The 15,168-nt window shown below is 37.3% G+C and overlaps 1 protein-coding gene across 1 annotated transcript in view; it reads right to left on the bottom strand.

Annotated features, from left to right (window-relative positions):
- Positions 1–15,168, bottom strand: part of LOC140145812 (RNA polymerase-associated protein RTF1 homolog) — a 64,004-nt gene that overhangs the window by 42,857 nt on the left and 5,979 nt on the right. The window contains 1 exon segment of the mRNA XM_072167490.1: positions 7,585–7,827. Coding sequence (XP_072023591.1) covers positions 7,585–7,827 — 243 coding nt within the window.

The following is a 15,168-nucleotide window of genomic DNA, read 5'->3' as shown; positions in this document are numbered from 1 at the left end:
TCATGATAAGTTAGAATGTCAAGTGATCAGTGAAATATCTTTGAAACCTTTCGGAACAAACTGTAATCAAAATGTTGAAGAGAATGATAAAGATGAGTCTCTGACAGTTTCTGCTGCAAGCGGTGAAGATAATGCGGCAGAAGTGGGAGACCATGGGAAATTGAAGGAACCCAATTTGACAGAAAGTAATTGTCAAATTTCTGTTGCATGTAACGAAGCAAAGATAGGCGAATGCAACATGCAAGCTCAAAATACAAATTCACAAAATACATCATGTCAAGTATTTTCAAGCACATGTGGGGATTTGTTCATTGAAAGCAAAGATGCAGCTCCAGCAACCCATGAATCAAACCAAGAAAATAAAGATTTCCAGATTAAAAGTAGTCTGGTACATGTACTTGAGCTGACTGATCAAGATGCAACTTTTATGATACGCCTTTTCAGTCACCTGGTGAAAGGTACTTCCGTATTACTTGTAATAGAGTGGGGGGAATGAAATCATATTCATTCAAATGTACAGGAACCAAACCAAAACCGAGGGCCATAAAAACTCAAATCATGCTGAAAAACAAATGTGTAATGAAAAAGATGTGATCATCCAGAAAATCAAATCATGTCAGCAAAACAGTTGTGTGAAGAAATGTACGAGGGGGTATCAAAAAGTTTTAGAAATCGCCCAGAAGTTAAAGAGCTGTATCAATGAAACAGGAGCTTGATGTCACTACCTGCCTATGTAACCGCATAACCAGCAAAATGGATAAAATTGAGGCATTCAGCATGATTAAGTTCCATTTGAAGGGTTACAGTGCCCAGAAAATCTGTGATGAAATAAAAAATTCCTTTTCCAAAAAGCGACAGTGACATATCACAATCACCACCGAAGATAACTTTCATTTCATCATCAATTTTCTAGGCACTGCAACCCTTCAAAAGCAGGATCTTAATAATGCTGCTTTCCTCAATTTTCTCAATCTTGCAGTTTATGCGTAGTAATTAGGGCAGCAGGTTATTGGCATCTAGTGCCACCTGTAAAAAAAGTAAACATACCTAGTATGAGACCATTTTTGCACCATAGTGTACACCAGGCACAAAAAGAAACTCGTCAGTTATATTCATCCTTGCTGTTCAATAACTTGATAATTTTGGATTATTCTGAAATATACATTTTGTTAATTGGACTTTTCATTTGTCATTTGAAACCCTGTTCGTGAACATTGAGCAAGTATTGACCAAGATATGCGCCTCCAAACTCTCAAACCCCAAAATGAAAAGTTGCAATTTTAACGATTCAATTGTGCCTGTTACACTGTGTGCTTTATTGATTGGCCCCTGGTGCTTGTGTGCAATACAACGATGCGTTCCCATTGAAAATCGTTGAAAATGCAACTTTTGATTTTGGGGTTCAGGCTTTGGAGGCGCATATCTTGGTCAATTCTTGTTCGTTTTTCACGAACAGGGTGTCAAATGAGAAAGCAAAGTCCAATTAACAAAGTGATTGCACTGACAAAATTTCATTGATATAGCTCTTTCACTTCTGGGCGATTTCTAAAACTTTTTTGATACCCCTCGTATAAAGGTTATATTGTTTCAGAACAATTCTCCTTGTGAACATTGCTCCACTGATCTTTTAGAATTCAAAAGAAGCATTGAAAATTCACTTGAGGAGCAATTTCAGATGGAAGTACAATAATGTGACTGGCCTACAGAAACTGAAAAATAATCACATCAAATTATCAATCTAGACTGGGTTTATTTCTATGGTTTTCTTTGTGAATGGTTATCAAGACGTAGATGTAACGTGAAGAAAGAAATGGTAGAAACTGAAGCAGATGTTCGAAAGGTTCTTTATGCAAGTTCAGATGGGGATATCATAAAGAAGTGCAAACAAAGCAATAATACAAGAGAGTTTCTTGAAAGTCTGATGCATTTGCATGCTATCGTTCCACCTGTACACTGCATACTTTCCTAATCCATTTATGCTCAGATCCATAAAAGAGCACCATATTGTTATGTTAACATGTATAATAACTGAGTACCGGTAGCACTAAAAAAAATAAAATAAAAACAAAGAGAACTTATGAATTTGCACATTTCATTTTTAAAACATGAGTATATTTTGTCTACACATGTATCTAGACTTCACAAAAAGTAACGCAGCCGTTATTAATACACCAATAGCTTTGAAACAAAGACAACAAAGCTCCAGGCACTGACGACCTAACCAGTGACATCTTCAAGGTAGGCGGTGCAGAGATAAGCATACAACTAGTCAGACTGTATAACGACATATTACATCAGAAAAAGATACCCAAAACCTGGAAAGAGGCTTAAGTTATACTGCTTCACAAGAAGGGCGACAAAGCAGATATTAAGAACTACAGACCAATAAGCTTACTGTCCCATGCGTACAAAATCTTTACAAGAATAATACAAAACCGCATCAAGAGAATACTGAATGAGAATCAACCAAGAGAACAAGCGGATTCAGAGAGGGCCACTCAACTACCGATCATCTTCATGCACTAAATCAATAAATAGAAAAGGCAAATGAATACCAGTTAAGGGGGTACTACACCCCTCGATAAATTTGTGTCTATTTTTGCATATTTCTCAAAAATTAATAACACAGTGGTAACAAAATTTATGTACATATTATTGGGGCAAGGAATCCAATTACTACACTGGAATTTCAGTGACCCAAGACAAGCGGTTAGTTATTTATGATAAGAAATAAGGTACCGATAGGATGTACCTCATTTCTTATCATAAATAACGAACCGCTTGTCTTGATGAGTCACTGAAATTTCAGTGTAGTAATTGGATTCCTTGCCCCAATAATATACCAGAGATGCCAATGGGTTATGAAAAAAAAATCTGAAATTTGCGAACGTAGGGAGCGAAGCGACCGAAGTCTCGCCCCCACGGCCGGGGTCCAGGGGCCGTTTAAGGGCCCCTGGTGGGAATCCAGGGGCAAAGCCCGGTGGGGTTGAGGGAAGCCCCCAAAGCCAGAGGGTTTCTACACATTTTACACTGCAGGAGACACCATTTCTGAGGGTAAAATTACATTCAAATGGATTAAAAAATAAGGTTCTTTTGAGAAAACAAGCCTAGATAGCAGTATTGAAGACTATCTATTATACATGTAATATTCTTCAAGGCTTGTTTTCTCAATTATACCATAAAATATGCAAATTAGGTACCTAAGCCCAGGCAATTTTAGCAGAATTAGCACCCCAAAAGGCCATTTTAACATAAAAACCAGTTTTAGACTTTTTTGAAAAAAAATGCTTCCTTCATCCCAAAAAAGTGGTTTTAAATGTTCAGTTTCCTATACTTTTGTACATGAGAGACATTTTCCAAAGTATTTTTTTGGCCTAATAACATGGCCTACATGGCTGAAATGGATATATATAATGCGTAATATAAAAACGATGATTCATCAAATTTTCAAAAAATATTTTTGGCCAAAAAAGCAAGTTATATGCCCTAAATTACTTGTTATTTAATGTTGGAAACCATAGAAATACTTCTACTTCAAAAAAAAAATGCCAATTTTATTTTACAAAGTTGGATAAAGTTGTACATTTTAATTACTTTTACTTCTACTGAACAGCTAGCAATGTATATTAATTCAATGTGTTCCTGACTGTTCAATAGAAGCAAAAGTAATCAAAATGTACAACTTTATCCAACTTTGTAAAATAAAATTGGCAATTTTTTTTGTTAAAATAGCAGTATTTCTATGGTTTCCAACCTTGAATAACAAGTAATTTAGGGCCTATAACTTTTTTTTGGCCAAAAATATGTTTTGAAAATGAAAAAAAAAAAAAAAAAAAAAAAAAAAAATTTTTTTTTTTTTTTTTTTTTAGAAAATCTTATTTTTTTGGAAAAATACAAAAAAAAATCGGAATTCTGATTTAAATCGGAAGATTGGCATCTCTGATATACATAACTTTTGTTACCAGTGTGTTATTATTTTTTGAGAAAAATACAAAAATAGTCACAAATTTACCTCAGGGGTGTAGTACCCCTTAAAGCTTTGCGTTGGGTATAGACTACGAAAAAGCCTTTGACTCGGTAGAGCACAGAGACCTATTCAAGGATATGTACAAATCATGGAGGACATATACACAGACGCAACAGCCATTATTCATCTTGAAAATGATGTATCCAAACCAATACACATCAAAAGAGGTGTAAGACAGGGTGATACAATTTCTCCTAAGATCTTCACAGCCGCCATGGAAGAAGTGTTCAAGAATTTAGACCTAAAACCGAGAGGAGTCAACATTGACGGAGATTATCTAACAGACCTGAGATTTGCAGACGATGTTGCATTAACAGCTGCATCAGTTGAGGATATGGAGGTGCAACTAAACAGCTTGAACAAGGAGAGTAAGAAGATAGGACTGAATATACACAAGGGGAAGACCAAATTCATGACAATTTACCAGACAAACAAGTCCATTGAAGTAGAGAATGAGCAGATAGAACATGTAGAAAGTTATAAGTATCTAGGCCAGACAGTAAAGATGGAAGACAACACGAGAGAAGAAGTCATGCTAAGAATAAAGGCTGGCTGGAGTTGCTTTGGCAGACACAAAGAAATCCTATGTGACAAAAGACTACCAATGACACTGAGGATGAGAGTCTTCAACCAGTGTGTATTACCTACAATGACCTATGGTTGTGAAACCTGGACAACAACTAAGTTTTTAGAACATAAACTCAAGGTAGCACAGCATGCTATGGAGAGGAAAATGCTACATACATGTATCACCATACGTGACAAAGTAAAAAATGTGGAAATCAGGGACAAAACAAATGTCAAAGATATCATGGAAAGGATCAAGGAGGCAAAGTGGAGATGGGCGGGACACATAGCTCGTAGAGACGACAATAGATGGACAAAGAGGTTAACGGAATGGCAGCCAAGAACAGGAAAGAGAAGAAGGGGAAGACAAAAAGCGAAGATGGCGTGATGATCTCACATTCTATCTGGGTACAACCTGGGCAAGAGAAGCACAGAACAGAAGCAAATGGAAGCTACTTGAGGAGGGCTACATCCGACAGTGGGTGACACAGCCTGTGAGGTGAGGTGAGCTTTGAAACTATTAATCGTATTCACAATATTTTAACATTTTGAAAGAAGGTTGATTTATTTATGCGCATTTTGAGTACCCCATTCGTCCAATGTCATTCAATATTTTACAATACCGTTGTGTTAAAAAAGTTGCAGCTACATGTATCTGTATTGATTAGACTATGCCATAGTCGAATTTTATTAAAAATATGTTATTATTAGTCATGATGAACCCATTTCGTTGAACTGAACTCAAAATTATACTGATGTTTATTAAAATTAAAATATTCAATAGTAAAATGGTCATAAAGAGTTAAAAATATCAGACGATTAGTGACAATAAAAGTAATTGAATGCAACATTATCTTGCATAATTATAACGGCTCACTTTAATACTGAACAATTCTGATTTTGGAATCTCCGAAATTTCGACTATGAACTTTGAATTGTAAGCAGAACTTTAACCCCTGGACTTTGCTCTCTAAAAACACACTGTCAAGCATACTTGTTTATCAGTCCATTAACCACAAGTACTAAGCATGGACCGCTAGATGTTTGATGAGAGATTAACTTTCAAGCGTCAACACAAAAAGCGCCAAAATACCACAGACAGTTGTTTACGGTGTAGTTAATGGTAATGGCGCGGGCCCAGACGATTTAAACCATAGCGAGGTATGGGCGACCAATCACAAGGCAGATCCATTTAAAGATGCATTACATCATGGACAATTTTAGTTAGGCCAGAAATTGGCCTAACTCTCCATAGAGTCCCGTGTTAAAAATCTTAACCGCAAGGCAATGTCAGTAGTCCACTTGGGAAGCTAAGAAACAGAGGGAGTAGGGTGACTGATCAGATGTGAAAATCTATCAATTGTGCACACATTAATTTTAAAAATCAGAGTTTTAAGCTTAAATACAATATCCAGAGTATGCACAATGGGCAAGTGGACTACGGGGTAGTCTACTGTATTGATTTGAAGTCAGCATGAAGATAATGGGGGCTAAAAGTGCCACAATGCTTGCGTTATAACATTGATCGCTGTAAATTGCAACTTTTATTGGGGATTTTTCTTTTGAAAAACTACAGTGTTGTTTTAAATATATTGAACAACATAACAATTAGGTATCAAAATGTGCGTAATATCCTTCTTTCTAGATGTTAAAAATTGTGAATACGTATTATGATTAATAGTTCTGTTCAAGCCACTATATAGTGCATTTATAATGGCTGCGTTCCTTTTTTGAAGTCTTTATTTTATTAGTGCTGACAACTAGAGGTATATATTGGAATTCTCTGTTATAGATTGTCCACTTCCTGGGGGATGGTACATGTATTGTACAGTCTAAATATTGACTGGTACACCATTTTGGTACTAAATTATGTATGTACTTTCCTAAATCATTAGCAAATTATGAAATTGACACAATGTCATCAGCAACAATTCATATCACAATATAAATGCATCGCCTGACGTGGACGCAACACCAAGTGTTCTTTGGAACATGCGCAGTAGTGTCGAGAATGCATGCACACTTGTATTGATGACATAGTTTCAGTTTTTATTTGCAAAGGATGTGGGGATAAAAAAACATACGAAAATGGGCAACAAGTTTTAGCATAAAAACTTAAATCAAATTACATGGATCCCATGACTACCAAATTATATACCGGTAGTTTTGATTAGCTGGTCTAATTCAAAACATTACATAAATTTGTTCCTTTGAAGCCGTGTATGTATCCCTCAAGCTTCTGTAATCTTGGTATGTGCTACCTGTAATCGTAAATTTTGGTATGTCCTGTAGGTATTTACAGGTGACCTGTGACCCACATAATACATTGTACATGTGCAGTGACAGCTACCTCAGGACATAGCCCTTTCAATATTGTGTCAGCATTATTTGGTTGGTGGCAGCCACATTTTCACAAAATTGTCAAAAGTTGCAAAAGAGCCAGCAATTTTGCTAAAATGTGTATTGTCTGTTGCATAATCAGAAACGAAAGAACTAGCAAGTTGCATTTAAGTGATGAATGAACTTCACCGAAGAATGTGTAGGGAAACAAAGAGCAATGTCATGCAGGGGCAAGATGGAGTGGGAGAAAGTTGCAAGTACCGTAGTATTTACAAGGCCCGAGGAAGAATCAGAGTCGATGGGATCAACTCTGGTCGACAAGCCAAGACACGTTATATTCGACACCCAGACAAGCCAATGTGTCAACTTGACACAGTTAGTTCAAGGTGAGCATTTCAAAATGGATAAGACAATATTGCCTTCCTTATTAGACTTTTCGAAGTATGGCATGTACACAAAAGGAGGGTGCAGTCTTCAATCTGGGTAAAACCTGGCAAATTCAAAGACTTTACCCACTTCGTGCAGCGCCATCCTACTGTGTCCGCCATATCTCGCAAAGGCCAAGGCCAAAAAAACAAACAAGTTTGTTTCTTTGTAACCAATAATTAGCCAGCAGTCTGAAAAGAAAAGAAAGGCCAATCCAAACTTACATCATCATCGCTCTCCGACGTTTCTGAGTCCAGCTCACTTTTGCGAGTGCTGTCATTAGCAGGTTTGGGTTCCTCCTCCTCTGAATCAGATGCTTTCGTTGCTTCCTCCTTTTCACCTTCCTCTCCTTCCTCTCCTTCGTTTCCTCCTTCAACTTCAGGTGCCTCGTCTTCTGACCCTGACCCTGTCTTGTCCTCTGTTTCTTCGGTCGTCTTCTTTCGCTTCTTGGATAACGACAACAACTCCTAAAATTTTCAAATAAAACGAGGAGCAAATTAAAAATTTAGCGAAATAAATTATTTTGTGAGCATTTCGTGATCCACAGCATCATCCCCCACTTTTCTCAAAAAAAGTTGAGATTTTTATACCACTGGAAACCTCTGGTTATGTGATGTTTATGTGTAAAAAATTCTTGCAGATTAATTCACTTTGTTAAAATATCATGAAAAGAGATGAATTTGTCTGTGTAGGGAGACTAAGAGAGAAATTCGTCCATGGTGTAGCTGTTCTCCCTCCTTACACACAGCTACACCATGGACAAATTCATCTCTTAATCTCCTGTACGGACAAATTCAAATTCTTGGTTGTAACTTGTGCATTTTCTGGTCCATGCTCTAGTTGAATCACACTTTTTTAACTTCACACTTTGAGCCCACATTCAAACATCTAATAAATTGGTAGAATTCTGGTTCAAGGTTGCTCATTGGGTCGATTTAGCCACTGGCCCGCTGGCCCTGACCAGTACTTTTCTTGTTGGGCCAGGAGATTTTCCATCTGGATGGCCAGTTGGGATTTTGGCATCACTATAAATTTATGACAGGGATTAGAAAAACAATGAAGTAGAATTTGGGCCAGTGGATTTACCCTTGGGCCGGCCCCAAACCTTCCCAGCAAAGGCCAGCTGACTAAATTGCTCCTTATGTCTACCCCTGCATTTATTATGTTTGATGAATCCAAGTGTGTGAAAATATTGGATCCAAAACATATTGGATGCTTTACGACCAATATTTATTGATCTCACTACGAGTTTTATAACACCGGTACTTGACTCGACTACATCTCATAAAACTTATAGCTAGACCAATAAATATGGGTTCAATCAATCAATCTTCAAATTGGGATGTCAATAATATATCAAGTCTGAGAAGATACAGCACTGTACTTTAAAATCAATGTTTAATTTTTATGACTTGCTTCAAAATTCAAAGTGAAATAAAGTATTTCACCCACATAGTTAGGCCCTATATTGATATACCGGTATCTAAGAATCATAAAAATCGTAGGGCGTAGGCGTAAGTTTTTTGTGAAAATTATATATGGTATTGGACAATTGGTAATCGCAAAATTTACAAGCTGTCATCCTCATATAAAAAAACTGGGTACGGTACCACATTTTACACGTAAAAGCCGATAGCACAATGACGGAAACCACCGAACAACGCATTCTAATTATAACCCGAAAGTCATGATGTATTTTATGAATGAACTCCAGTCTTTCCATCACTCGTCTACACTGTGTCTGTGCATGTACTCGTATGCTTCGTAGTGACAAGATGGTCAACAAATGAGGGCAGCGGTCTAGAACTCTACCCTTTTCAAGAGTACGCATGCACGATGGAGTCCGGGAGCAGCTGTAGGTCATCAGTGCCCGGGAGCTGCCATTTGGCTATGTATGCGTTCTGCTTGCTAGATACAGCAGGTGAGAAAAATAACTTTTTGTAAATCAAACAAAATTTTCGATAACGGGTCATACTTAGGATTTCAATTTTTTATTACCGGGGTAATGAAATTACATGTTGTTTTGAGGACTTACAAAGCTTTTTTCAGGAAGTTTTGAGTTTATTTCAACTGGTAGTGTAGGATCGCAAGGTGAGTGACTTCGTGATGAGGTTTCCTTGTTTCAACAATATGAGACGCAGGCAAATAGGGTCATGTAAGCATGCATGGTGATGTTCTTGAACTCAGAATTCGCTGGTATCGTTTCCTACTGTAATGACTGTCTTGGCATGCGTAACATTTAAAGAAACCTTGAAACAGACCTGTACTTTGATAGCCACACCTTACTCGAGAACTCTAGCTTCGAATTTGCACACGATAGTTACGCATTCGATGCTAGAGTGCGTTGCTATCGTTTTTCGGTCGGACAGCGGTGCAATTTTTTGCACCGGAGGTTATTCATAAATTTTGATGAAAGTTATTTCGATGAGTTGACTGTATCTTTTGAGCAAGATTTGCCTATCTTGGACAGTCTAAAATTTTGCTGAAGTGTAATTTTAGCAAAATTTTTGATGCAATCGCCTGTTGTGATTGGCTGTGTTTACTTCTGAACTTCCATTGCTTTACACGGTGTCATGCTTCAGTGAATCCGACTAGATTTTGAATGCAAAGGTCTCTAGCCTACAAAATGTGAAGCTATCGGTGAGCAAATTGTAGGTATGACAGGTGAATTCAAATTTGCCATCAAACTGAGTAAAGAAAGCCAAAACTGAAAACCTTTTTGTCATAGCACTTTCCGTAGTTACATCTTGTCAAAGATTGACTTTCATCAAAAAGATTCAGCTAACAAAACAGCATTTCGGTGGTGTTTCTAGATCTTAGTCTCAAGATGATAGCAGCTTTTCTCTAGGGTCCACAACAAGTTATAAGTTCCCCCTACATACTTTTAAAAATAAATAGAAAAATACTTGACGAAGACTACCCATACCCATTACACATTTGCATTCCGTTTTTAACAGTGTTAAAAGTTGCATAAGTCCATAGGAGTCAACTCTCCAACAATAAAGTAGGCCAGGAATATTCATGTGTTTGTTAAAAAGAAAACTCAATCTTTGGTATTCTTCATTTTCAAAAGCAAAGCAGGTGTTTAAATCTTTTCTTTTTTAATGATAAATGGCTGAATTGGGCAGGATATGTACTGCAGTGAGAAAAGACCATACATCTCCAGTTCATCACATGTGAAAAGTCACATTTAAAATCATGCCGCGTTGCCCGATTTCCTTCGCGGTCGAGCAATAGGTTTGCTGGATAAAAATGTATCAGTGAAAGAAATTGCTCGCCGTATGGGAGACTGGAGTTGCACCTAATGCGAGTCGAAAATTGAAAAAAAATTTCAGGTGACAGGAGAAGTGAAAAATCAGCTGAGTGAGAGCACCAATAAATATGGGTTCAATCAATCAATATTCAAATTGGGATGTCAATAATATATCAAGTCTGAGAAGATACAGTACTGTACTTTAAAATCAATGTTTAATTTTTATGACTTTATAATTTTTCAAATACAACTATGTAAATATAGAATATATGATGGTAAAATTAAAGCCAGGCGTCCTCCAGCGTTGCAGATTTTCTCGAAAATTATGAATTAGGGAAGAGACACAGAAAAAGCAGTTTTGCTATTTAAAGAGAAAAATATGAACTTAAAAGGGCATTTCGTGATTCACAGTCTCATCCCCCACTTTTCTCAAAAAAAGTTGCAATTTTTATATCACTGGAAACCTCTGGCTACATAATGTTTATGTACAAAATATTTCTTGCAGATTAATTCGTTTAGCAAAGATATTGTGAAATTTGAATTTCGTTCTGGTGCACCAGAATGAAATTACAACACATTGTCTATGGAGCAGTGTAATACACATACATTGTAATCATGCATAACTCATGAACGCAAAAATCGAATCAACTGAAATTTTGGGAATAGGTTTTTTCGTGGATATCTAATGAAAAATGACATTAATAGAGGATGCTAGGATCACGAAATACTCCTTTAAAAAAGCGAAATTATACGGTATTTTTTTAAAATGAACCAAGTAATAAAATTGGCTTCAAAATTCAAAGTGAAATAAAGTATTTCACCCACATAGTTATGCCCTATATTGATATACCGGTATCTAAGAATCATAAAAATCGTTTTTTGTGGAAATTACATATTGGTAATCGCAAAATTTACAAGCTGTCATCCTCATGTAAAAAAACTGGGTACACGTAAAAGCCGATAGCACAATGACGGAAACCACCGAACAACGCATTCTAATTATAACCCGAAAGTCATGATGTATTTTATGAATGAACTCCAGTCTTTCCATCACTCGTCTACACTGTGTCTGTGCATGTACTCGTATGCTTCGTAGTGACAAGATGGTCGACAAATGAGGGCAGCGGTCTAGAACTCTACCCTTTTCAAGAGTACGCATGCACGATGGAGTCCGGGAGCAGCTGTAGGTCATCAGTGCCCGGGAGCTGCCATTTGGCTATGTATGCGTTCTGCTTGCTAGATACAGCGGGTGAGAAAAATAACTTTTTGTAAACCAAACAAAATTTTCGATAACGGGTCATACTTAGGATTTCAATTTTTTATTACCGGGGTAATGAAATTACATGTTGTTTTGAGGACTTACAAAGCTTTTTTCGGGAAGTTTTGAGTTTATTTCAACTGGTAGTGTAGGATCGCAAGGTGAGTGAATTCGTGATGAGGTTTCCTTGTTTCAACAATATGAGACGCAGGCAAATAGGGTCATACATGTAAGCATGCATGGTGATGTTCTTGAACTCAGAATTCGCTGGTATCGTTTCCTACTGTAATGACTGTCTTGGCATGCGTAACATAAAAGAAACCTTGAAACAGACCTGTACTTTGATAGCCACACCTTACTCGAGAACTCTAGCTTCGAATTTGCACACGATAGTTACGCATTCGATGCTAGAGTCTTGATTACTATCGTTTTTCGATCGGACAGCGGTGCAATTTTTTGCACCGGAGGTTATTCATAAATTTTGATGAAAGTTATTTCGATGAGTTGACTGTATCTTTTGAGCAAGATTTGCCTATCTTGGACAGTCTAAAATTTTGCTGAAGTGTAATTTTAGCAACATTTTTGATGCAATCGCCTGTTGTGATTGGCTGTGTTTACTTCTGAACTTCCATTGCTTTACACGGTGTCATGCTTCAGTGAATCCGACTAGATTTTGAATGCAAAGGTCTCTAGCCTACAAAATGTGAAGCTATCGGTGAGCAAATTGTAGGTATGACAGGTGAATTCAAATTTGCCATCAAACTGAGTAAAGAAAGCCAAAACTGAAAACCTTTTTGTCATAGCACTTTCCGTAGTTACATCTTGTCAAAGATTGACTTTCATCAAAAAGATTCAGCTAACAAAACAGCATTTCGGTGGTGTTTCTAGATCTTAGTCTCAAGATGATAGCAGCTTTTCTCTAGGGTCCACAACAAGTTATAAGTTCCCCCTACATACTTTTAAAAAATAAATAGAAAAATACTTGACGAAGACTACCCATACCTATTACACATTTGCATTCCGTTTTTAACAGTGTTAAAAGTTGCATAAGTCCATAGGAGTCAACTCTCCAACAATACAGTAGGCCAGGAATATTCATGTGTTTGTTAAAAAGAAAACTCAATCTTTGGTATTCTTCATTTTCAAAAGCAAAGCAGGTGTTTAAATCTTTTCTTTTTTAATGATAAATGGCTGAATTGGGCAGGATATGTACTGCAGTGAGAAAAGACCATACATCGCCAGTTCATCACATGTGAAAAGTCACATTTAAAATCATGCCGCGTTTGCCCGATTTCCTTCGCGGTCGAGCAATAGGTTTGCTGGATAAAAATGTATCAGTGAAAGAAATTGCTCGCCGTATGGGAGACTGGAGTTGCACCTAATGCGAGTCGAAAATTGAAAAAAAAATTTCAGGTGACAGGAGAAGTGAAAAATCAGCTGAGTGAGAGCACCTCGTTGACGTGTCACGTCCCCGGGGTCACGTCAGAAGATGTCAATAGTAAATCTGGCTGAAAACAGAAACGGATCCGAATAATGCACTTGTTAACAGTATAGGATGACACATTCCCTACTGAACATCTTAGACGTTAAGTTTTATTTCCAAACTCATGAACAGGCCTGACATACTGTATTGTTTGAAATTTAACTCAGGGACTCAGGTGCAACTTTTAAAACTGCCTCTTTTTTACATAATGAACCATTGTGACCGAACGCAATGATGTGTGACACTACAAATTGGTCCAGATTTATAAAACAAATAAGGTTACTCATTTAACCTTTTACAATTTTACATTTCGTTAAATAAGTTTCGATTTATTTCAAAAAGCATTAGGGGGAACTTATAAGTTGTGCACCCTATATGTGGAACTGCTATCAAAATCCCTCTAAAATTCATGTGCGAGTGTCTCATCACCCAGTCAATGAATTTTGAAAAAAGCAGGTGTGCTACAAATCGCACTCCTGGAAATAGTCAGGCGAGCTACAGGTGTGCTGTTAATTGCACTCGGTAAGGATTTTAGGTGTGCTATCATTTGCACTCAGTAAAGTTTATGTGGGCTATTTGAATTATTGCACTTGATATTCAGATAAGAAGCATTGGTGTTGAATGTGGGACTACAGTGTATAGGTGGGCAATCAAACTTTTTACCAAGTTAAAATTATGCAAATTTGAAATTTCCTAGCACTGCCCCACGCACCCACTGCATGACATCACGTGCACAGAACTGACGAATCGTGTGCGTGGGATCGGTGAAATTTTGTAAAATTTGGTAAGAAACACCTCGTGCATATTGTCCGTCCCGTTGAAAAACTGGATCCTCCGCAGTAAAATCCACCATGACCACTTGAAATAAGCTTCCAGCAAAGTCAGAAAAAATATACCATGTCCAACAAAAATTATAACCAAAATTACAGATAAATGAAATTTGAGTATCTTCAGTCATCGAAATTTTTGCTCGTTTGACGCCAGAAAAAAGTCAATTTTCAAACGGCAATATTTTCCGAACGGAACCATTGATTTTCATTCCGTCTTTGCCAGGACCCAGCAGCCATCTAAAATATTACAAAATACATGAATATGCATATGTCTGAGCCCAGTAAGGTCAAAAATTCATTCATAAAACCATGTCGGGTTAATTGCAACGATTCTGATCGGCGAATAAGACCACGTGTTTGTGACGTGTTGGGTTCATGAATATTTAATGAGCAGCGCGCTCCTGTCTGACACGGTAAAAAAAGATAACGGGTATCACCAAAAGTCCAATGCTATGCACTTTGCATGCTTGGTGGTGCCTGGCGTGCTAACTGTCTCCTTTTTTTCTAACTTTGTACAGCGTGAATGAATGGGGGTAGTTCGTTCGTGGGATGGGCTTACTCAAACACCAAACTTTCGACACGAATATCGTCCCGTCTGCCTCGGTGTTTTTCAAACCCCATTACATCATTAAGCTTGTAGGTTTTCCATGTCTTATACTGGACCCATTTGTTCTTTTTGTCCGCCATGATGAGTAGTATAAACTGATATTTCTATCGGCAAACCTCGGTACAATTTTATCATAGCGCTACACTCACCGCTGACAGATCACACGTGTGTAGGTCGTATCAAAATATTAAATCAGCCTTGTTCAGCTTCTAAATAATTATACAGTTCAGTTGAATGCATAAGCATTAGGCCGTATGAAATTAATGTTTTGGTTCTCGTCCAGAGGATTTTCATGAATTGATGAGGGAGGGAGGTGTTTTTTTGTTGTTTTTTTCAATATAAAATTAGCATTGTCAGTATTTTTCGGTCTTCTCCAA

This window comes from Amphiura filiformis, chromosome 2, assembly GCF_039555335.1.
Source record: "Amphiura filiformis chromosome 2, Afil_fr2py, whole genome shotgun sequence".
NCBI classification, from domain to species: Eukaryota; Metazoa; Echinodermata; class Ophiuroidea; order Amphilepidida; family Amphiuridae; genus Amphiura; species Amphiura filiformis.
This window is presented reverse-complemented; position numbering and strand designations above follow the sequence as displayed.